This window comes from Leucoraja erinacea, chromosome 12 (assembly GCF_028641065.1).
Source record: "Leucoraja erinacea ecotype New England chromosome 12, Leri_hhj_1, whole genome shotgun sequence".
NCBI classification, from domain to species: domain Eukaryota; kingdom Metazoa; phylum Chordata; class Chondrichthyes; order Rajiformes; family Rajidae; genus Leucoraja; species Leucoraja erinaceus.
In genome coordinates this window covers 24,696,927-24,722,225 of record NC_073388.1, presented here as the reverse complement: position 1 = coordinate 24,722,225, position 25,299 = coordinate 24,696,927, and the positions used below count along the sequence as shown (strand labels likewise).

At 40.5% G+C, this 25,299-nt stretch overlaps 2 protein-coding genes across 3 annotated transcripts in view; one reads left to right on the top strand and one right to left on the bottom strand.

Moving 5' to 3' along the window:
• pin4 (protein (peptidylprolyl cis/trans isomerase) NIMA-interacting, 4 (parvulin)) overlaps positions 1-25,299 on the bottom strand; it is a 275,834-nt gene that overhangs the window by 93,396 nt on the left and 157,139 nt on the right. The window lies entirely within an intron of this gene.
• Positions 545-21,016, top strand: LOC129702208 (mitochondrial fission factor-like). Of its 2 annotated transcripts, none has more exons than XM_055643856.1 (7): positions 545-646; positions 4,759-4,965; positions 6,708-6,865; positions 7,609-7,697; positions 9,600-9,671; positions 17,233-17,311; positions 17,914-21,016. In XM_055643856.1, exons 2-7 carry the CDS (start codon positions 4,764-4,766, stop codon positions 18,043-18,045), a joined length of 732 nt encoding a protein of 243 aa, XP_055499831.1. In that variant the 5' UTR covers positions 545-646; positions 4,759-4,763; the 3' UTR covers positions 18,046-21,016. The 2 variants fall into 2 exon arrangements, with proteins under 2 accessions (XP_055499831.1, XP_055499830.1); XM_055643855.1 differs by lacking the exon at positions 545-646 and adding an exon at positions 670-702.

The following is a 25,299-nucleotide window of genomic DNA, read 5'->3' as shown; positions in this document are numbered from 1 at the left end:
CCGGATTACAAAACATTGGGGAGATTGTCCCCCACCTCTCAAAACATAGAGGGGACGTGCCCCCCCCCCCCCCCCCCCCCCCCATGGGGATGAGCGTCGTCGTCGAGTTACCACGAGTTCAAAGGGAACGACATCTCAGGACTGTGAAGATTTGGAATGCTTTATTCCAAAACACTATGGAGACAGAATCTCCATGTGTTCAAGGTAGAATTTGACAAACATTTGAACTACCTACGGAGAGAGTCAGTGTGGAAGTGGTGCTGAAGTTAGAATTGAATCAGCTATGATCCTTGAATGGTGGAGCTGGTGGGCATATTCCATCTTGTTTCTTTGTTCTTGAAGAAACTTCTTCATTAACAGAACGTCAAAATTTGCAGAAAACTAGTTGAGATTTTAAACCTCGGTGCTCCACGCGCTCTCCTCGCGCCGTCAACCAACTGTCACAGCGCCGCCGTTCCCGCCTCCCGCCCACCCAGGGGGTGGGGCTTCGCGGGGCACACGTGAGCACCCGGCGCCCAATCGGATGGGCGTTTGTGAGCTGGGCGGAGGGGGGGGATGGGGGCGTGGGAGCGCCTGGCACGTGACGCCAACCTACACGAACGGCGTTGACGAAGCGATGTTTGTGAGGCACTCAGACGTTGCACAGGTGAGTAATGTGGTGGCCGGCAATGGCAGCAAGCGTTCCCGGCGCTCTCTTACTGTGTAAGTCAAGTTCAGCTGCACGTTCACAGACACACACACAACGTATAGTTGACCTGGAGGACGAGTTGTTGGGCCGTGTTATCTGACGCGATCGCTTCAGCCCATGGCCGCGGGGACCAGATCAGGCAACAGGAACTGCCAGCGGCACCGGCAACAGGTGCTCGACCTGAGAGAGTTCGCACTTCGCCATAGCACCCCGGACACATGGAACTTATTGACAGCCTTTGCAACCACGCGTTTGCAGGGGTCCGAGTTGTTTCTCTAACCCACCCCCAAATAAAAAGAGTAAAGGGGTGGACACAACATTCTGGAGTAACTGAGCGGGGCAGGCAGCATCTCTGGAAAGAAGGAATGGGTGACGTTTCGGGTCGAGACCCTTCTTCAAACTCAAAACGTCACCCATTCCTTCCCTTCAGAGATGCTGCCCGTCTCACTGAGTTCGTCCAGCATTTTTGTCTTCGGTGTAAACCAGCATCTGCAGTTCCTTCAATTAACTGAATGGATTCGATATTGTCAACCATCTATCTTCCCAGAAAAGACTACTTAAAATATACCTAATAGAGAATTTAACTGATGGAATTGCCTGCTCAGGGAGAAGATGAGAGTCTTGTACTTCCATATCTTTTCATTTTTGCGTAGGCCACTATAAGAGTAAAATTTATACAGTGTAAATTGATCCACTCCACTCGTCAGTTTCCCTTTTTTTTTAAACGTACATTGCACTACATCAGAGAGATTGCATTTAAGCGCAGTGCTCTAGACTGTATATCTGCCCTGAGCTTCTGATGTGCTTCTCTACATTATTGAAGATGGAGCTGAGAAGTGTGATATACCAAAATTACATTACATTACAAGCAACTAGATGTTGGGAGTAATACCAATATTTAAAAAAAACATTTGTTGGCAGTTTAGTTTTGAACATTGCCAAGTCACATTAAATTAGATTACAAAATGCTATTACACCAAAGCGTTTAGGTGCTCAAGGTACAACATATATTTAAAACGTATTTACATTTCTTTAGAATGTTGGCTTTTATTGCAAAGGGTATGTCTCCTAATTTGAGGAAGGACATTCTTGCTATTGAGGGAGTGCAGCTTAGGTTCACCAGGTTAATTGGGACTGACATATCATGAAAGAATGGATCGACTGGGCTTATATTCACTGGAATTTAGAAGGATGAGAGGGCATCTTTTGGAAACATATAGAATTCTTAAGGGATTGGATAGGCTAGATGCAGGAAAAATGTTCCTGATGTTGGGGAGACCAGAACCAGGGGTCACAGTTTAAGAATAAGGCCCATTTAGGACTGAGATGAGGAAAAACCTTTTCACCCAGACAGTTGTGAATCTGGAATTCTTTGCCACAGAAGGCAGTGAAGCCCAATTCACTGGATGTATTCAAGAGAGTGTTAGATATAGCTCTTGGGCCTAATGGAATCAAGGGATATGGGGAGAAAGCAGGAGCAGGATACTGATTTTGGATGATCAGCCATGATCATATTGGATGGCGGTGCTGACTAGAAAGGCCGAATGGCCTATTCCTGCACTTATTTTCTATGTTTCTATGAAATAAAGAATAGGGAAATTTCACTACAGCTTTGCAGGGTACTGGTGAGAAGACATCTCAAATACATCTGCAACACATCTGCATTGTTTTTGTCTTCATATGTAAGGGATGATATACCAGCAATGAAGGCTGTGCAGAGAAAGTTCAGCAGGTTGATTCCTGGGTATAAGAGAGTTGATATATGAAAAAGGCTGAACAGGTTGTGCCTGTACTCCATGAAGTGAGCAGTACACTTATTGAAACATGTAAATGTCTAGGGATTGACAGGGTGGATGTTGGTATGGCATGGTGCTTCATTTGTCACATGTACTGAGGTACAGTGAAATGTAGTTTTGTATACAGTTCAGGACAAGCTGCTGTAAGAATCCATCTCGGAAGCACTCTACAAACACTCTTTCTTGGGGTCCTGAACCAACCTGATTTTCCCAGTCTACCTGCATATTGAAATCCCCCATCACCACAGTGGCATTATCTTTGTTACATGCCAGTTTTAACTCCTGCTGCAACTTACACCCTACATCCGGGCTACTATTTGGGGGTCTGTAGATAACACCAATTAGTGTCTTCTTGCCTTTACAATTCCTCAACTCAATCCACAGTGACTCTACCTCGTCAGTTCCTATGTCTTTCCTCGCAAGGGACTGAATTCCATCCCTCACCAGCAGAGCTACCCCCCCCTCCTCTGCCCACCTGTCCTTTCTATAGGATGTATAACCGTAAATATTAAGTTCCCAGGCCCGATCCTCCTGCAGCCACATCTCAGTAATCCCGACAATATCATATCTACCAACCTCTAACTGAGCTTCAAGCTCATCCACCTTACTTCTTATACTACGTGCATTCATATACAATACCTTTAATTCCTTACGCATCTCACCTTTCACGTCGATCCCTATTACACTTGTCCATACTCTCCTGTCCCTTTATGAGCTTTCTTTCCTGTTAATACTGGGGTCATTAACTATCGCTTTACTCTCTTTCCCTTTGACTCCGTCCCTGACTATTCCATTTGACACCCCACCCCCCTTATTCGGTTTAAAACCACCTGTGTAGCAGTGGCAAACCTGCCTGCCAGAATGCCTGTTAAGGTGCAATCTGTCCCTTTTGTACAGTTCCCCTTACTCCAAAACAGATCCCAATGGTTTAAGAATCCAAATCCCTGCCCCCTGTACCAGTTCCTCAGCCACACATTCAGGTCCTGTATCTCCCTGTTCCTGCTCTCGCCAGCACGAGGAACTGGAAGCAAACGCTTCAGAATATTCATCCCCGGCTTTCCGACATTGTTTGTGCCAACATGCATTACCACTTCTGGCTGTTCACCTTCGCCCTTGAGGATTTTCTGCACTCTGTCCATGACATCCTGGATCCTGGCACCAGGGAGGCAGCACACCATCCTCGAATCCCATCTGTTGCCGCTGAAACCCCTGTCCGTACCTCTCACAATGGAGTCTCCAACTACCATGGTGTTGCCTGACGTCGGCCTCTTTGGTTTTGGCTCAACAGCCCTTTTTGCTTCGCAAGCCAGTCCGCCGCTCAGTGTGTTAACATCGTCTGTCCCGACAGTTTCTAACTGGGTACACCTGTTCTCAAGAGGTACAACACCCGGGGACCTTTGCATTCCATGTTTCCCTCCCTTTTTCACCATCACCCACCTTCTCTCTTCCAGTACCTCAACCTTACTGTAGGATTGAGTTACTGTAGATGTTGAGTTAGATGCATCTTAGTTATGCCCAGGTGATGATCATCAATAATTGTGAGAACATTTCTCATCATGTTATCACACTTCGTAAAATTTTAATATAGGAAGTATTGAATTAAATTGTTGAAAAGACCTGTATGTCCCTAAAAGATTATTGGTTTACATGATTATGTAGAAAGAATATAGTTTGAATTCAGAGACGAAAGCATCCTATCAAAGAAACATTAAAGAATGAGACCTTCTGTGACTTTGGAATTAATTCTGAGTCAAGACAAATTTATCAAAGAAACTATGTAGAACTAAACTTTTTGGAATTTCTGAACTCGTTATCTGTACCACACAAAATTAAATAAAATTGCAATGTAAAATGTATGTAATTTTAGGCACAGTCCCAAAGATTGCTTCCAAAGTGTCTAGTTCCTAGTGTCTAAGTTCCTAGTTCCTTTCACCACAGAATATTAACTACATCATTTATAGCATTCTCAAAATATATATTGGCAGGAAATTAATACAACAGCAACTTTTCCACTGATTTGATGTTTTAATAAAAAGACACAGAAAAAACGGTTTTGGGAATTTAAGTAACTGTCGACAATCTTGGCTTCAACTGAGTGCTTGGCCATGTGCAAGAATCAATGATAAATATTATTCTAGATATTATTCATTCCCTGTTTGATGGCCATAGTTGTATGCTTGCCACTGGTTTACTCTTCCAATTGTATTCAAGTAATATGATCATTAGTTATTTAAATATTGCTCCTGTTTCAATATTATTTTGTTGGTCCTTTAGCTGCCATGATAGAACAAACAGCATCTTCCGATTTGATAGACTCCAGTCCAGCATCTTGTGATCTGAGTTTCATGGAGGCTATCAGTCAGAAAATGAGAATTCCTAATAGACTGAAAGTAACTGAGGAGCCAGGTGATGAAGAGAGAGCAGAAGATATTCAGATGTCGACATTACATATGCAGATTCCTGAAAGAATATCAATGGGAGGTAAACTGTTTCAATGTGAATTAACCAGGGATGTAAAAATCAATGGATATTTAGTCATTTTCAAGTATTGGTCCAGATCTTGTTTTAATGTCAGTTAAATAACTAAATTGATAGGGATTAAATTAAAAAATGAATTTATTCTAATAGAACATAGAGTACAAAATAGGCTTATTTGATCCAGATAAGTTCCCCCAGATGAATTACCTCCCAACTCTCGTCATCTAAAAAAACATTAGCATAACTTTTCATTTCCTTCTTGATCATTTATGTCATTTCTTCTTTATAGAATTCATGCTATGAGCTCTATTGTTCCTTTATTTTTATTTATTTTATTTCCTTTATTTTTAAAAACATTGGTAAACCTAACTATTAATTCAAGAAATAATTATATATCTCAGAGTAGGTCAAGATTCAAGATTCAATTTATTTGTCAGGTACTGCGTTGTGGCTATATCATGTCGGCGTATGGCGCTGGTGATCTGGTTATGGCTCTAGAAAGCATCTGCAGTTCAGGGACTTTATCTTGACTAAATGTCGTACCCATTATCCTTTTTCTATACACAATTGACGACTTGATTGTAATCATCTATTGTCTTTCCTTGGATAGCATGCAAACAAAAGCTTTTCACTGTATCTTTGTAGACATGACAATAATAAACTAAACTAAACTAAACCTTGGCTCAGAATGGATGAGCTAGAGTCCAAAGCTTTGACAATGAGATCCAAGAAAGATGGAGAACTGGACACCTTGCTCCAGAAGGCAGTTAGATCTTTTAGGTTAACGGCATGGTTAGCAGACAGAAATCATGAGAAGCCCGATGGAACCCTGTAGCAGTATTGGAAGAGCCTAAGCCCATACAGTTTCCATGAGCAATGAGGTTATTGGAACCTATGTAGACAAGAGCAGTTCTCCAGGGAAAATAAGCAAATGGACCACAGCACGGTAGCGCAACAAATGACTTGATGTGATACTTTTGAGGATATCTCATGGAGGATATCTCATTGCTGACAAAATTATGGATTTAGGGTGTCTTCTTTCAAGTATTTTCATTGAGACTGTTTGCTGTACTGATGGTCATTAAGGATCCTCTTTGCCTTCTTCAAAGGAAGGGGAGTTCATCACAATTTATATAATTTATCCTTGGATGAATTTAAAAACAAATATTTTAATCATATTTACATTAGCATGTGTGGGAACATGGTGACGGATTATAGTCAAAAATAGAATTAATTGGCTGTAAAGGTCTTTGGCATCCAATGCTGAAAAGTGCCGTACAAATGCATTTCTTTTAAGATATTAATATAAAGAGCCATAATTCCTTCTATCAGTTTGCAAGTATTTGTACTTTGCGGAAGATAAATGATTATAGAATATGCAAAGATCTATTTCAGATTTTAGTAGTTCTGTAAATAGATAGATCTGATGGTATAATTTGCCGTAAATTATTAGATGCTATTTTATAGAACAGTTTATTCTGGTGAGACCTTAAATATTTATTGCTGTTTAAGGTAATTGTGCAGATTGGACATGAAAATGTTCTACTCTGATTTAAAAGGATCACGCACGAAGTACTGGTTTTCTTGTTTCATATTTTTGACACTTGGAATTGATATGCAATAGATATGCAGTAGCTACATGATTATTTGAATTTTGTAACTGAATACTAATAGGGGACAACAATAAATTATTTAAATTGAAATATTTGTTGGTTGGTTTAAAAGAAATGCTCTTTTCTCTTTAGAAACCGAAATGCAGGATATTGGAGCAAGGCCGTACTTGTATGGTTGGTTCCACAATAATCCTATGAATACAGATCCTCCACCACTTAGCATATCTCCTCACTTAATGTATGGAACCTCCCAGGCTATGAATGTGGATAGATCGGAAAGTCCACTGCAGGTATATTAGGAATAACATTATGTCCTTTTATAATATAAAGATTTAAGTAGACAAACTTACTAACTTTTTACCTTTACACCACATAATGTGTTTTGAAATTCAGTTATATAACACAGTTTTTTGTCTCTTTTTTCCCATGGCGTGAAATCACTATCTTCCATCCTTGGAACTTATGAACCTATTTTAACTATCTCTGATGCTGTTATTGAGCCTCCAATCCAGGTTCTGACCTGCACTTAGTCACTGATCACTCAATCCTCTCAAACCTACAATTCCTCATAGTGACCGATCCATGACTGCAATCCTGGGCCACCTTTCCTGATTCTCAGCTGCAGCCATTATTTCATACCCCAATGCCCAGATACAGGCCAATTCTTTTACGCACTGTGGGTGGTGGGGGAGAAATATTCTTGAATTCTCACTAGTTCAGACTGCTGCCTGAAAAAAGTTGTGTTGGTTGTTGACCCACAAAGTAAAAAACTGAATGTGATGTTCATTAAAATACAATTTAATACAGACATTTTTTGCACAGTGTTCCTTTTAAAGTAGTTTAACATACAAAATTGCACACTACTAAATTAATAAATTAATCCATTCTGTATTTATCCAGATATTTCAAATATTCAATGCTAACATAAGTTCATCATTGGGAAGGCCTGTATTTATGTCACTGATAATTTGGGTGCCTTCTACATTTAAATTAACTCATCAGTAAGAAACATGCTTGCAAACTTTTTTTGCAGGTGACCACCTCTCACAATTCCAGCAGATCACGAACATTAAGTGAGAATGAAATCAGTCTATCAAATGTGACTAAAAGACAGAGGAATTTGTAAGTAAGACATTTTGGATTGGTTTGATTGTAGTGATATCAAGTACAAACTACTGCAAAAAATGTTGCCATATTCAGTTACTGAGATGGATTTCAGCTACTTGAAGGAATATTTAACTAAATGATAGTCCCTGAGGAATGATTATGCCAATTTTTGGGATTGCAAGAGCTAGATGAACATCATATCCTTCTCTTTACCTGTAGATCATTTCTACATGAGTCATTCTTAGATCTATAGACAGCAAACCCATGTTTTAACAGACCTCTTTATTTATCACGGATTTTGGTTATAGCGGATTGACTTACCAACCGCTGCCCATGTCACCTCTGACTCACGTCATCTCCTCGGCAACTTACAGTACCGGCTGCTGACCTTACCTGCATTCCAGCAGTTGACCATTGACTCTGCCGATCCTCACCACTCCCCCGGCTGCCAGGGTCACCAACTCACCTGTATTCCAGGCCCAATTCCAGACAAGGGTCTGAAGAAAGGTCTTGCCCTGAAACATCACCTATCTATTTTCTCGAAAGATGTTGCCTGACCTGCTGAGTTACTCCAGCACTTTGTGTCCACAAGCAACTGTAGTTGTTTGTTTCTACTACTTAGGCAATGATAAAACCTTCCTCGTTTATTGTGGACAATCAGCAGTTACGGACACCATTACACTCCACCCCCCCCCCAATGGTCTGTTATAATGAGGGTTTATTGTACAGGTTAATGATACTATCAGATTGTGAAATCAAGCATGAATGAAAGTGGCAAAAATTATAATATAAAATTTGCCATTCTTTGTCTATTTTCTGGGAACTAACATCATGAGCTGGATGGTCCATAAACCAGAGAGGATTCAAATAATATTGCCTTTTCATTACATTTAGTATGAGAGGCTCGTGAAATGTTTAAATCTTTGCATATCGTAAATAAAAAATCTATACTAACTTGTCTCCAAAGTTCATGTAATAAACTGACAGTAACCATCATCCCAAGTTTTATAGCTGGGTTTAGAGATGAACTGTTAATTTTTAAGGTATTTTGTGAAAAATATTTTGGAAAAAAAGAAATTCCAGCAATTTTGATATCTTGTTGAAATTTGTAACAGCTTTGAACTAAACTAATTTAGACAGCTTTGAACTAAAATGGTGGAAACCCAAAGCCAAGCACCCTCTGCATTTTTTCAGTGATTACTTTAGAAGTGCTAAAGAATAGCAAGTAAATGTAATATCGCCAATGAAAATATATGGAAAAAAACATACCATTATTATTTTTCAATTATATCCAGTTTGACTTACCTATAATGCTAGAAAGAGAGTGAATGAGATGAAAATATACTTTGAACCAGATTCAGTATCATGCCAATTATTATGTTCTGAGTATCACTCTTGCTCTTTGTACCAACATTCATTAACGCTATGTTTCATATTTCCAGCTGATTTCTTTTTTGCAATTGTAGAATGTGATAGCAATAATAATTTGAATAAGGTACTTGTGTTAAATCATGCTGCATTGCGTTGGGGTGTGTGGGTGGGTGTGTGTGTTTGCTTGTGTGTGCAACTTCCAACTCGCATGTCTGCTGGAAAAATCGGGGAAATTTTCTATGGGCATGAGAGTGAAAAAGAGTGATTGACAGGAAAGTAAAAATGTAAATGTCTACTTGTTTTAGAAGAAAATAAATATTTCAAATGGCAGATTTCTCTGACTTTGAATGCAAAATAAAATTCTCAGATATCAGAGAAACTGATTTGCCCAAATTTCTGCCTGTTGAATAATCTGTGACATCTGTAGAAGATCCTTTTAAAAATAAGTTGAATTAAAAATTAGTGGAACAATTGAATTCTGTGGGCTTGTAATATTTAAATCGCTGTGACTACTGGGTAGCCAATTTATATCTTTTCCACTTTCAGAAATCGGTTCCATAATCAGCCCCTTTCTGGCAGCCTACACTCAGATGTGACTAATCAAACAAGGAATCAAAGGTGCTTGGCATACTATCTTCCTTGATGAAATCACTTATGTGCTAATCATTTTATTCTTGTGTTCTAAACGTTTTATTTCTAGCATTTTACACCAGTCTGGGTGAATAATGTAGACATATTACAGCCAGATTGGTCTAAGATTTAGAAACAGTTTTTCACTGTATCTTGGTACATGTGACATTCAGAAACCAATGCCAACACTTATACCAGATGCTGCTTCAATTCAATCAGTGAAATTTCTGTGGGACATTTGTATGCTGTCCAAAATGGATTAAGGATGACTGAAAATCATGTGAAATTGCAAGTATCCACTTGCTTTAGAGGGAAATAAATGATGGAATCAAGGTTAGGCATTATATATATATATATTTTGTGTATTAGTCAAAATGAAAGAAAGAGATCTGTTCCCCTTTCAGTTTTCTGCTTTATTTCATGCTTGCTTCCTCCTCAGGTTTACTGCTTTTGCCTCCAACCCATTTTAATTTTATTCTGAACTCCAACCTCTAGTTTCTTGCTAGCTACATTGTGACCTTGGTCTCGACTCAGGTACAGGTCCTTGCGGCATCATGCTCTTGAATTTGGAACATTTTGCCGAAGTTTCTTATCTGATGAATCCTTTATCAATTTCAAAATCTTTACAAACCTACCACTGTGGCCAAGCTCTTAGTTCTTCAGATTTGCTTTTCCCACACGTACATTACAGCTTAATCTGTTCCTCATTGATCTATTCTTGGTACTCACTTTTTCTCGACTGGGTGCAGCCTTCTTCCACCCGAAGATATCAACTACAGCTATCTCCATGCTTCTCTAGTGAACTCCTTATGGCCCAATGAAGCAGTGTGGTCATTGCTGAATGCTAGCACTCAAGGTTTAGATTTTGCTTCCTGAGCCAGCATCTGGTTTAACCTGGCTTAAGTGTAGAAAATGAATTTGAATGAATGCGACACATCCATCACTAGGCGAAAGGGAAGTAATTTTATTACTTATATGTATTACAGATTTGTAATGTGTAGATTAATTTTAATAGTTTTATGTGTACCAAAATATGTATTATTGAATATTTGTGAGTGTCTAATACTTCCACAAACATTCAGTTGCTCTGACTGCATGAACCAATTTGCAACCTGAGTTGGGTGGCAAAGACTAAATGGCCAATAAAAGTGTTGAGTCTCGTTAGTTACATGTGCTGAGTCAATGCATTTGCTGCACATGGCAAAGACAATGCTAAGGGTTGGAATTCTTGAAGAGTGAAGTGCATATGGGTGATAGAAGATCAGCTCCAATTGTTGATGATGATTTGGTTAATGGCCAAGTCAGCGATGTTGTGCTGAATGAGGAGTTGCAGGAAGGATGAAGAAACATTTCAGAGGTGATAATTTTCAGACACTGTGGAGAGCAAAGTGGTTAGAGATGAAGTAGTTTGGAACAGAGAAAGACAATTTTTTTTTGAGTCAGCTAATGGATATTTTGAAAGAGGGCGTTTAGTACCAGATTACATGGGGCTAAGAAGAAATTGTAGTTATTAGCAAATAAGTGTCATTGATCAATTGGGCTTATTGAGAATGGGATAAAAGGAGAGAAACAAAAGAAATATGGATTTGAAAATGAGGCCAAGGAAGCCTGGGACGGATCAAACCACTTGCCTGGTAAGGGGAAGCAGCCGAGGCAGGCAAGTTGATGCTCACATACTTTGTGAGAAAGTAGTTGTAATGTTATAACTGTTAAGATGGCGGACTGCGGGGGTGATGCGCCGTTGTGTATGGCTGCTCCTCCTGCAGTCCGTCCTTTCTCCCTTTTTTATTTTTATTTTTAGTCCTGTCCGTGAAAATTGTTCATTGGAAGTCTTCTTTTATGTGGTGGGTGGGGGGGGGGAGGGGGAAACTGTTTTAATCCCAGTCCTACCTGGTCGGAGATACGGTTTTCTTCCGAACCGCTTTTTCGTCCTCTCTGTGCGGCCTACCATCGAGCTGGAGCAGCGCTGGAGCGACGATTTCCTGCCGGGGCTACAGCTTCGCTGGCGGTGCAGATGCTAGGACACCAACACCAACACGGAGCGGGCGATGCCTTACCGGGTCGCCTTCCGGTAAGCTCCGGGGCACTGGGAACGCCGACTGCAACATCGCTGAGCTGCGGCTGCAGAGCGTCCAGCCGCGGGCGGGCGGTACTGGATTTCAACGCCGCGGGGCCTGGTGTCCGAGTTCGCCGGTGTCAGAGGTCCGGCCAGCGCGGCCTGAGAACTTTGGACATTGCAGTCTTCAGGGAGGAAGCGGCCGCTTCAGTCCAGGCCGCTGAAGAATGTTCACCCGACGCCGATGATCCAGCTTTGTGGCAGAGGGCCTGAGAACATCGACTTGGCTGAGGAGGCCACATATAGACCCCGACCTCGGGTGGACTATGAGGGGGAGAACTGGATATTTTTAGTGCCTTCCCTCACAGTGAATTCTGCTGTGGGGGGACGTTTCATGTTGATTTCTATAGTGTACTGTTCTGTGTCTTTTTTTCTTTTTCTCTTTTTTGTTTTGTATGGATTTATTGACATTTGATCTGTTCAATTAATTTAATCAATCTCTGTAAAGCACTTTGGTTCAAATACTGGTTTTGTTGAAAAGTGCTATATAAATAAACATTATTATTACAATGGAGGAAAAGGCAATCTGGCCCATTGAGTCTGCAATGGCATTTTGTGAAAGCAATTCAATTAGTCCCATTCCGACTCTTTCTCTGTAGCCCTGCATTTTTCTCTTCAAGTAATTAACAAATTCTTCTTTTAAAATCACATTGAAATGCTTCCTGTTGCTTTCCGGCACTTGCTTCATGAAAAATATTTTCCTCTTTTTATCTTTATGGGCCTGTCCAACTTGGCGATTTTTTAGGCAACTGCCGGCGACGGTCAGAGTTGTAGCAGGTCACCGAAAAACCGGCGACAACCTATGACAGCACCTACGTCAGGAGAAGTCAAGCTACGCTCATTGACGTCAAACCCACTGTCGCCGAATATTTTTCAACATTTTGAATATTTAGCAGCGATCAGAAAAACGCTACGACTTTTTGCGCGACTGAGGAGACCACCGGCGAACATGTGGCGACAAACAGCCTGTAGTTGCCTGACAAATCACATAAGTGGGACAGGCCCATTTGGATCTCGACCAATTGCCTTAAATCGGACTTCTGTAAACTTACATGTTGTGACACAGAAGGGAAGTATATTGTCCATTGGGTCCATGCTAGCTCCCAGCAGAGCAGTACCATTGGTCCCATTCTGCCTTTTATTTATCTTGTTTCCCTGCAACTTATTTTCTTCCAAATGACAACCAATGCTCGTTTGAATCATTTGTCCTGCACTAAGGACAATCTATTGTTTAAAATGGAACCATCCAAGGGGAATTTACAAAAACCAGGCAGACAGTCCCTCAGAGCAGGACTGAGGTGGCTCAAGCTGTGATGCAGCCATCAGTGTGCTGCCATCAGTGTGCTGTTTGTCGTTGTGACTGCAAATAGTTCCTCTTTATTCACATTGTTGAATGTTATATGAATTTTAAAACTGTTGGCATATCATGTTTCAGCTTCTTCTGGTTCTAGGTAGATCAACCTCACCTTGTCTGATCTATTCATTAGACTAAAGTTCCTCAACTATGGCACCATTATGGTAAATCTTTACTGCACTATTGCTAAGGCTTTTATAGTGTCATGCATTAAAATGGACACCATATTCCTGAATTTGTATTCCAAAAAGATTTGCTTTTCTTTTTGTTTAAGAAGGAACTGCAGATGCTGGAAAATCGAGGGTAGACAAAAATGCTGGAGAAACTCAGTGGGTGAGGCAGCATCTATGGAGCGAAGGAAATAGGCAACCTTTTGGGACGAAACCCTTCTTTTCTTTTAACTCTTTCTAAAGCTCAAGATCCTGAATATCTTTCTAACCACTTTCTCTTCTGCCTAGCCATCAAGGATTAGTTCTTAATTATCCACAATTCTTCCTATAACCATATATAACCATATAACAATTACAGCACGGAAACAGGCCATCTCGGCCCTACAAGTCCGTGCCGAACAAATTTTTTTTCCCCCTTAGTCCCACCTGCCTGCACTCATACCATAACCCTCCATTCCCTTCTCATCCATATGCCTATCCAATTTATTTTTAAATGATACCAATGAACCTGCCTCCACCACTTCCACTGGAAGCTCATTCCACACCACTACCACTCTCTGAGTAAAGAAGTTCCCCCTCATATTACCCCTAAACTTCTGCCCCTTAATTCTGAAGTCATGTCCTCTTGTTTGAATCTTCCCTATTCTCAAAGGGAAAAGCTTGTCCACATCAACTCTGTCTATCCCTCTCATCATTTTAAAGACCTCTATCAAGTCCCCCCTTAACCTTCTGCGCTCCAGAGAATAAAGACCTAACTTATTCAAGTTAGAAACCCAGGCTTTTTGGAACCCATTTTGGATATTGTGGATATTTTGGATATTTGGAATCCTTTTTGGAACCCATTTTGATATTGCATTCATATTATGTCTTCTCAATAAACCTATCAAAATATATTTCACACTTCTCATCAGTGATGGAAATGGGTTTTAAGAACTAGGGATACCCTAAGGTCCGTGAGGTCATACCCAAGTAAGAGTACAAGAATGCAGAACTTGTTTATTGTGTATTTATAATATAGTTAGTTCATTGTGTATTATATGTCATAGCTGCTTTAGTATCTTTGATCTGCAGTTCCTTCCTATTGAAGAAGAACCCTGGCCCGAAACAACTCCTAATCCATTCCCTCCACAGATGCCGCCTAACCCGCTGAGTTCCTCCAGCACTCTGTGTTTTTTTATTTAACTCTTGAAATTGAAGTTAGACAAAGCTGGAGTAACTCAGTGGGACAGGCAGCAACTCTGGAGAGAAGACCCTCTTTAGACTGAACTGAACTCTCGTCGGTGAGAGTACTTGTGATTGTTTGCAGAAGGGTCTCGAGCTAAAACGCCACCCACTCCCCAGAGCCGCCGCCCGTCCACTGAGCCACCCCAGCCCCCTCGTGTCCACCTTCAACTCCAGAGCCAAACAAAAAACACAGAGTGCTGGAGGAACTGAGCGGGCCAGGCGGCACCCGCGGAGGGATCGGACCAGGAGCCGCTGCAGGCCAGGGTTGCACCAATCTTGTGTGTGTGTGTGTGTGTGTGTGTGTGTGTGTGTGTGTGTGTGTGTGTGTGTGTGTGTGTGTGTGTGTGTGTGTGTGTGTGTGTGTGTGTGTGTGTGTGTGTGTGTGTGTGTGTGTGTGTGTGTGTGTGTGTGTGTGTGTGTGTGTGTGTGTGTGTGTGTGTGTGTGTGTGTGTGTGTGAAGAGCGAGCGGACAGACGGACGAAATCAGCCATCATAGAACGGAATAGGTGACATTTCATCTCAACACCCTTCTTCACACTGACAGCCAAGGGAAAAGGAAACGGGAAATATAGGCATATCTTCCATTCATTTGGCCTTAGTACCGTCTATATCTCTTGTTCCTCTTTCCGCTGACTCCGTGTGAAGAAGGGTCTCGACCCAAAATGTTATCTATTCCGCTCTATGATCGTTGCTTTCGTCCGTCTGTTCGCTCGCCCCTGGATTAAGTAGCGCAGGATAAAGCTGCGATTTCATGCCCAGGATGGAAACTGGACACTGAAAAGTAGGGGAATGCCGTCCCCCAGCCAACCCCCCCAGTTCCATCACTGCTTCTCACCATTAGATTTCATCTGATGTGTGCCTGGTACAATTCTTGATATCTACCACTATCCTTCTCACTTCCTCTTTTTCTTATCTACAGATTTTGAGTTTGTATGGTGAACACTCAACTCCAAGCTATTGATATATGTCAAGAAAAATATTGGTCCCAGCATTGGCTCCTCAGGAATTGCCATTGCATATTTTTCTCCAGATTAAAATATGTTTTCACCGTAATATTAATTACTCCCTTAAGCTAATTTCATATCCATACTTTGTCCTTTGTATTCCATTGCCTTTTTGTTGGTAATCAGCTATGTAGAACTTTGAAAATCCATGTTTCCAAAAAAAACGTTTTGCCTTAGTCAACCCTCTCTGAATAACTCGAGCTTTAGCCTAACATCGTTGATCTTTATTGAATCTTTAATGGCTGTCTTTATCTTAATATCACGTTAATTTTGCACCATATTACTGCATAAAGACACTTCCAGACCATTAAGGTTAAACTGATAGCTTGTCAGTGCATGAATTTTGCTTCCATTCTTTCTTGAACAAGAGTAACATTTTTAATTTTCCTATCTTGGCCCCAACACAGTATTTGAGGAAAAATCTTAGAATTATTCTCCATAATTTTCATCCTTATTCCCTTCAGCAATCTAGGTTGCATTGCATCCACACCGAGTGACGGTAGTCAGCCAGTATTTATTTTCCCATTTTTGCCTATCCTGTATTTCAGCTTTCACTGTGACTTTGTTTTGATCTTCTGTCTTGGTAATAACTTGCAAGGGTATTCATAATTTCCTCATGTTGATGCATAGCACTTTTTTTGATCTTATAGGCCCTTACGGAAACATTTTGCAGTAGGCATTATACGGCGATTATCCCCGTATAAACAGGGATTAACTTTGCTTTTCAAATTGACCATCACCTGAGATGGACCAATCATTAAGCACTTCATGCTGAATCTGGTTGGGGATGCTTTATCCTTGTCTTTGAGGATAGAATCTTTTCACCATTCATGAATAGATGCGGCAAGACTACAAAATTTGGATATGATTTATTATTTTCAAGCAGAGTCAGGGTTGCACTCCTTTTTCTATTTAGAACACAAATATTCCTGTGTTTCAGCATCAGGTTGGCATCTAATTGTTAGATCCTCCCCCTGCTGCATCCAGCATGTTCTTTAATTCACTTCAGTGAACTAGGCTTGATGGGCTGGCTTGATAATGATATTAAAGTGAGGTGTATGCAAGCCCATATGGTTGCCGACTATGGTGATGTGCCTTTCTAATGTTGCTTATGTTCTACAGTGTCTCATCATTGTACAATTAAGAACTGGAACATTTATTATGAACAAATCTCATTTAGCATGATTGCAGTTCCACAAACCACAGTGAAGGGTGTCCTAATTGTGAAAATTGAACTGTGTCTCCACATAACTGTCATGTATGGCAACAGTGAGATTAATGATAACACTGTAAATCTGAAATAAAAAACAAAATTATAACAATCAGGTAGTTTAGTAATGTAATTTACAAAATGAAATGAAATGTACACTCCTCAGCTGCTATGGGAGGGAATTTTGAACTTGCTGCTGGAGTGATAGTCCAGGCCTCTGTGTTTTTAGTTTGGTAATTTAACCATTACATGACATCTCTTTTCTAAATAAGTGTATGTTTTATTTAAGTGTGATTAAATAATACAAGATGTAGCGAATGGCTTTTTTTGTAGTTATCATGCTGCTATTATCCTCCAGGACTGAAATCTGAAGAATTCTGTTCAGTGTGATTAAAATATTGATACTGTTATCAGTGCGACAAGAGGAAGGATAAAAATGACTTGCTTGAATTTGTATTTTTTATTTTCCAGTGTGGCCCCTGATTACACTATACCCGAGGGTGTGCTTGAAAATTTCAGTGTAATGGAAATTGTAACACTCCGACGACAGGTAAGAATTTCAATAAGGAGCATTTACAAGAGGATTTACAAGAGGAATCATCACTGAGTCCTTGGTTTATATGTTTTAATTATATAATAAATGTATTAATTGCATTCAATTCCTAATAATTTACTTAAATAAATTTCAACTTTTAAAATGTTTCTGATTATCAGAAACATCGAAATATGATAAAAACTGAACAGCTTGGTGAGCCTCCGGATGTGATGCCTTGAGGCTTAGTCACTCACTGGTCACAGAACGGCTGCAGCATTGAAGCCTTGAGCTTGTTTCCAGAGCTGGTGGTCAAAATGTTGGTGTGGTCTCAAACCTCGCATAGGCAATAGATCATGTTGAGCATAATTTAGCCTCTTACCTGACCAGCAGCTTACTATTTGGAACATTTTATGCTGCATAACTGAAGATATTAGAGCTGTTGTACACTAACCTGCCTGTTACAATTTCAAAACAAATTGCTCCTTGATAATTCATTTCATGAAGTTATATCTTTCATCTGATTTAAAATAACAAGAAAGAAGTTATTTTAATACTGCTGTAATTTTGTATTAGTGTACAGTTCTATCAGTGAATAGTCCAAACTTTTTATTTTGTAGTTGAACAAGTTGAATCGCCGCCTACAGTTATTAGAACAGGAGAGTCGGGACCATGCACGAAAAGAATTTGTTCTCTATTCCATCATCTTTGCTGCCTGTTTGGTCAACAGTTGGCTCTGGCTGAGGAAGTGACTTTGTTCTAATTGCACTGAGGTTGAGACTATTTCTGAATACAGCCTGGCAGATATCATCATTTATTTTGTGCAACAACTTGTATCATTACTAAAATACAAGGGAATGATGCCATTTAGAATAACTTGTGAACATGATTTTAAAAAGCACAATTGCAAGGGTTATAGAAAAATGTTACAGCGTAATGCTCTCAAACCTAATTAATTAGTTTAAAGCCAACTAATATCTATCATAATTTATATCATATGCAAAATCCTTACTACTTCATCAAACTGCAATTAAATGAAGCAACTTGAAAATTATTACCCTAAACACATTGTATTGCTAAATCAAGAGAGAAATTAGAAAGAAAATGTCCTCTTGTTGGTAATCAAAATCTCTTTTGCATTCTCCACATGCTCCCATGTTTCTCCTATAACTTGGTGAGGTTGTAGGGATATCTGAAATTTGACAGTTTTTTTTGTTCTCTCTTGTTTTTATTGAATAATTGGGGTAAATGATGTAATTGCATAACTGCAGAATCAGCATTTCCTTCCTTAGCATGTTTTCATTTATAAATGCCAGATCATACTTACAGGTAGTTGGCAGTTCCAAAAAGATGTTGCAGTGTGTTCCTCAGCAGCCAGGTCTCTGCATGATTTTTTGCAAATTGCCTAGTTACATTAGGTACAAAGTCTGTGGAATTCTCTGCCTCAGAGGGCGGTGGAGGCAGGTTCTCTGGGTGCTTTCAAGAGAGAGCTAGATAGGGCTCTTAAAAATAGCAAGAGTCAGGGGATATGGGGAGAACACAGGAACGGGATACTAATTGGGAATGATCAACCATGATTACATTGAATGGCGGTGCTGGCTCGAAGGGCCAAATGGTCTACTCCTGCACCTATTCTCTATTATCTAAAGTCATGAGCAAGGGTAGTGTAAGTCTCCGAACTATTATTCTTTATCCTGCATACCATTATAGAGCTTTAGTAACAGGAGATTAGGAACTGGTCACATACCTCTTAGCAGGGGAAATGAATAAACTAAGGGAAGTTTTTTTTCCTCAAGTTTTATAACCTTCACCAGACATTTTATAAATTTCCTAAGATATCTTGACCACTACTAAGAGCTATATACAGCAAAAGAAAATGACTTGACAAATTAATTCCTTGACAATGTGATGTGCAAGTTCTTAGATATAAATATCCCTTGATTGTTACATACCTGCTTGACCATTGGTATAGAATGTGTCATAAAACAGTAAAGTAAGATACTTTACAGAGATATTATTAACACTAAAGGCTGTTACTTAAAAACTGTGCATTTATCACAATTGCACACTATTTAAGGTGGGTTATGTTCAAATCTGGTTCTAACTTTGCAATTTAGTAAGATAATCAGTACTCAAGGGTTTAATTGTATGGTGGGATAGTGGATCTGGCAGGATTTTATTTTGAAATAACATGCTCCTCCCATGTTGGACAATGCATTGTGCAAGGGTAAAATCAATATTATGAATTGTTAGGGATAATTAAGTTGCAAATTTGATTTTGGCAAAGGGATGAAGATTAAAGCCATTTCTGTGAAATGCAAGAAATATGTAAGTGACAAATGTTCAATTTATATATATCTATTCTGAATAACAAATTTGTGGTTGAGGCAATTGTGGCTAATTAAATAATTTCCTGAATAAAATAATGCATTTATTTATAATGCATTCCTTCATTCAGTTAAAATAAAGTCCAGACACAATTGTGTTTCTTCAGAAATCTATTTCTCTTAATTCAGAGCTATCAGTGCTTAATTTTATATTTAAAACTAATTTATTACAAATAAAGTGTAAAACAGTGATATGGCCATGAGAATTTGTCATAGATGAATTTACCTCTCTAACTATGAATTAAAAACAATTTTAATAACATGTTGGAATTAAGTGCAGGTTTAACATTTGTGAATGGCAGTTAGTAAAAAAAACTATGACCTGTGTCTTAGAAGAATGGTGTTAATTTTGTAATGTTAAAATTTTGTGCAGGTCACTTGAGTTGTCCATAGACTTAACAGCTACAGTTTTTGTACACTGTACTTAAGCCATTTACAAAGGATAATACACAGTAATAGGATTATACACAAAAATGTTTACTCTTTATTTTCCTGAATTCCATATTTACATTTTCCAGAGAATCTGTGATTAGTTCATTTTTACTAGCCTTGTCTTCTTTCTGCCTCCTCCCTCCTTCATACCCATCCATTTACTTCTCTTTACTTTTTCTGATCATTAACTAATCTTCTGTCTTTGCTAATATGTTGTCCCCAAATCGGTGAGTCCTTATTTTACATAACATTGTAGTTCTGACAATGTTGTATTTAATATAACTGGTACACATTGTTGCAAGGGATGCTTATTTTATCAACCCATTTATCAAAAGCAACAAGGAGATTCATACCGAATCATTGTGGAATCATTTTCATAGTGTGCGCTTATGACGAATGGGCAAGGGACTTACATAGAAAATAGGTGCAGGAGTAGGCCATTCGGCCCTTCGAGCCTGCACCGCCATTCAATATGATCATGGCTGATCATCCAACTCAGTATCCTGTACCTACTTCTCTCCATACCCCCTGATCCCTTTAGCCACAAGGGCCACATCTAACTCCCTTCCAATGAACTGGCCTAAACTACCTATATTTACAATATATTTAAAGCTTCCTCACACCATAGCAGGCATTTAAAGATTTTTATTTCAGAGCCCAAAGCTTTCTCATCTCCTGAATGCTAATAATAACTGAGAACAGAGTAGAATAGGGGTGGTGTTAAGAGAGAACAAAAAGTTAGTCAACTAGTTTGCAGTAGGTATGTGGTAACCATTCCATGATATTTCTGCCATATTAACGGTTCCAGAAATAATTTAAGTTTACAGAAACTTTAGATCACCCACTTAAATAAACAAATAAACAAATTCTCATGTACATTATTCTTCTCACAAGTCTCGTTATTCCAATCATACCTTAAGATTTATCTCGACTAGAATAATCTCATGAAATGTCATGGAAAGAATTTGGATTAACCAAAGGGATGTACTGAACTAAGGAATTTGCCCATTAATTAATGTTATTTTTTGAACAATCATAAAAGAACCAGTGTCGGAAAGAACTGTCGGATAGATAAAAAATGCTGGAGTAACAGGCAGCATCTCTGGAGAGAAGGAATGGGTGACGTTTCCGGTCGACACCCTTCTTCAGACTGCTATCAGGGGAGTGGGCGGTACAGTCTATAGATAAGGAAATGTAAGGTGTGAAAACAGGACAAAGGGAATGGAGATCATTGTTAGTTGGGAGAAGGTAACAACAAAGTAAACAGATAAAATGTAGTCGGAGACAGTAAGACTGGTCGGAGAACTGGGAAGGGGGAGGAGATGGAGAGAGAGGGAAAGCAAAGGCTACTTGAAGTTAGATAAGTCAATGTTCATAATGCTGGGGTATAAGCTGGCCAAGCAAAATATGAGGTGCTGTTCCTCCAATTTGCACTGGGCCTCACTCTGACAATGGAGGAGGCCCAGGGCAGAAAGGTCAGTGTGGGAATGGGAGAGAGAGTTAAAGTGTTGAGCAACCGTGAGATCAGGTAGGTTTAGGCGGACTGAGCGGAGGTGTTCAGTGAAATGATTGCCGAGCCTGCGCCTAGTCTCGCCGATATAAAGGAGTCCATGACTGGAACAACGGATACAGTAGATGAGGTTGGAGGACGTGCAGTACCTCTGCCTTACCTGAAAAGACTGCCGGGGTCCTTGGATGGAATAGAGGGGGGAGATATAAGAACCTGTGTTGCATCTCCTGTGGTGGAAGGTGAGGACAAGGGGGCCTCTGTCCCTGTTACGAATGGGGGGAGGGGGAGCAAGATGTCCTCGATATCCCGCTGCTCCGTTCTTGCTCATCCTCGATATCTCGCAGCTCCGCTCTTGCTCACTTCGATATCTCGCAGCTCCGCTCTTGCTCCCCCTCCCCCCATTCTTGATGGGGACAGTCCCTTGTCCTCACCTTCACCCCATCAGCTGTCGCATACAGCACATAATCCTCTGATATTTTTGCCTCCAACGAGATCCCACTACTAGTTACATCTCCCCATCTCCACCCCTTTCCACTTTCCGCTGACCGATCCCTTCGCAACTCCCTGGTCAACTCGACCCTTCCCGCCCAAACCACCCCCTCACCAGGTACTTTCCCCTGCAACCGCAGGAGATGCAACGCCCGTCCCTATACAGTGCATTCAGAAAGTATTCAGACCCCTTCACGTTTTTCACATTTTGTTATGTTACAGCCTTATTTTAAAACGGATTAAATTCATGTTTTTTTTATCATCGATCTACACACAATACCCCAGAATGAAGAAACGAAAATGGTGTTGAGAAATATTTGCAAAGTAATTAAAAAGAAATAACTGAAATATCACGTAAGTATTCAGACCCTTTGCTCATTCAGTATTCAGCCACTCAAATTTGAGCTTAGGTTCCTCCTGTTTCCATTGATTGTCCTTGAGATGTTTCTACAACTTGATTGGAGTCCACGTGGTAAATTAAATTGATTGGACACGATTTGGAAAGGCACACACCTGTCTATATAAGGTCCCACAGTTGACTGTGCATGTCAGAACAAAAACTAAACCATGAAGACAAAGGAATTATCCGTAAACCTCCGAGACAGGATTGTGTCGAGACACAGATCTGGTGAAGAGTATAAAACAATTTCTGCAGCATTGCAGGTCCTGAAGAGCACAGTGACCTCCGTCATTATTAAATGGAAGAACTTTGGAACCACCAGGACTCTTCATAGAGCTAGCCGCCCGGCCAAACTTAGCAATTGGGGAAGAAGGGCCTTGGTCAGGGAGGTGACCAAAAACCCGATGGTCACTCAGACAGAGCTCCAGAGTTCCTCTGTGGAGATGGCAGAACCTTCCAGAAGGACAACTATATCTGCAGCACTCCACCAATCAGGCCTTTATGGTAGAGTGGTCAGATGGAAGCCACTCCTCAGTAAAAAGCACATGACAGGCACCGCTTATCACCTGGCCAATACCACACCTATGGTGAAGCATGGTGGTGGCAGCATCATGCTGTGCGGGTGTTTTTCAGCGGCGAGGTAAAGATGAGCAGAGCAAAGTACAGAGATCCTTGAAAACCTGCTCCAAAGCATTCTGGACCTCAGACTGGGGTGGAAGTTCGCCTTCCAACAGCAAAACCACCCTAAGCACACAGCCAAGACAACGAAGGAGTGGCTTTGTGACAAATCTGTGAATGTCCATTAGTGGCCCAGCCAGAGCCTGGACTTGAACCCAATCGAACATCTCTGGAGGGACCTGAAAATAGCTGTGCATCGATGCTCTCTATCTAACTTGACAGAGCTTGAGAGGATCTGCGGAGATGAATGGGTGAAATTACCCAAATACAGGTGTGCCAAGCTTGTAGCATCATACCCAAGAAGACTTGAGGCTGTAATTGCTGCCAAAGGTGCCTCAACAAAGTACTGAGTAAAGTTCTGAACACCTGTTTTCACTTTTTTATTATGGGGTATTGTGTGTCGATTCATGATTTAAAAAAAAAAATGTAACCCATTTTAGAAGGCTGTAATGTAACAAAATGTGGAAAAAGTGAAGCGGTCTGAATACTTTCGGAATGCACTGTACCTCACTCGCTTGACTCCGTCCATGGACCCCAACAGTCTTTTCAGATGAGGCAGAGCTCCACTTACACCTCTTCCAACCTCATCTACTGCATCCGCTGTTGCAGGTGTGGACTCCCGTTATGCTAGTGGTCTTCTCAAGGCCTTATCAAATAATGATGAGACGGAGTACAGGAAGGAGATCGAGAATCTCTTGTCTTGGTGTCGAGACAACAACCTTTCTCTTAATGTCAGTAAGACAAAGGAATTAGTGATCGACTTCAGGAAGCAAAGCGGTACTCAAGCCCCTGTTGGCATTGACGGTGCCGAAGTAGAGATGGTTTTGGTCTCCTAATTTGAGGAAGGACATCCTTGTGATTGAGGCAGTGCAGCGTAGGTTCACGAGATTAATCCCTGGGATGGCGGGACTGTCAATGGAGGAAAGATTGAAAAGACTAGGCTTGTATTCACTGGAGTTTAGAAGGATGAGGGGGTATATTATAGAAACATATAAAATTATAAAAGGACTGGACAAGCTAGATGCAGGAAAAATGTTCCCAATGTTGGGCAAGTCCAGAACCAGGGGCCACAGTCTTCGAATAAAGGGGAGGTCATTTAAGACTGAGGTGAGAAAAAACTTTTTCACCCAGAGAGTTGAGAATTTATGGAATTCCCTGCCACAGAGGGTAGTGGAGGCCAAGTCACTGGATGAATTTAAGGGAGAGTTAGATAGAGCTCTAGGGGCTAGTGGAATCAAGGGATATGGGGCGAAGGGAGGCACGGGTTATTGATGGGGGACGATCAGCCATGATCACAATCACATCTGTCGAAGGGCCGAATGGCCTCCTCCTGCACCTATTTTCTGTGTTTCTACAATACAATACAATACAATACAATTTATTTGTCACTTGAACCTCATAGAGGCTCAAGTGAAATGTTGTTTCTGCAGTCATACATACAAGAAATGTATATATGTTACATATGTAACTGAATCAAACATGATGCATCCTGATAAAATGCTTTCTATAGCGCATCTGTAAAAATTGGTGAGAGTTGTTGGGGACATGCCAAGCTTCTAATGGATGGGAATGTTACAAACTTACTGCTCAAGAAATTGCTAAGAAAATGATGTTAGCAGTCTTAACATAAGGATATAACATGGGATTATTTTATTTTATCTTTAAGACAATAAAGCAGCAGTTGAAAACCTGTCATTCTACTGCTCCTCAGTGGCAGTCAGTGCCACATTGACAATGTGAGCATGCTCGGACTGTCAGAATTGACATCCTACCCAGCCAAACATATTTGCACTGGAATGTCATTTTCATCACATGGTTGTTAGGTGTATTGCCAAGTACACTACAGCGAAATGACCACCAACAAATAATGTTCTGTATGTCCCGAGCTCCTGTGCAAGGACAAATGGCAGTGGGATAAGACAATGTCAGGCACCAGGGCCAAACATCTGGGAGATGACTGTTGACAGCTGGGACATCTGTAGGCTGATAATAAAGGTGAGCATTTGAAGAACTGGAAAGCTGAGCATGCTGAAAAGAGAGTGCACTTTACACCACAACCCACTGCCTTCATACCAACGCCAGGCTCCGAAGCACACCAGTTAATGATCTG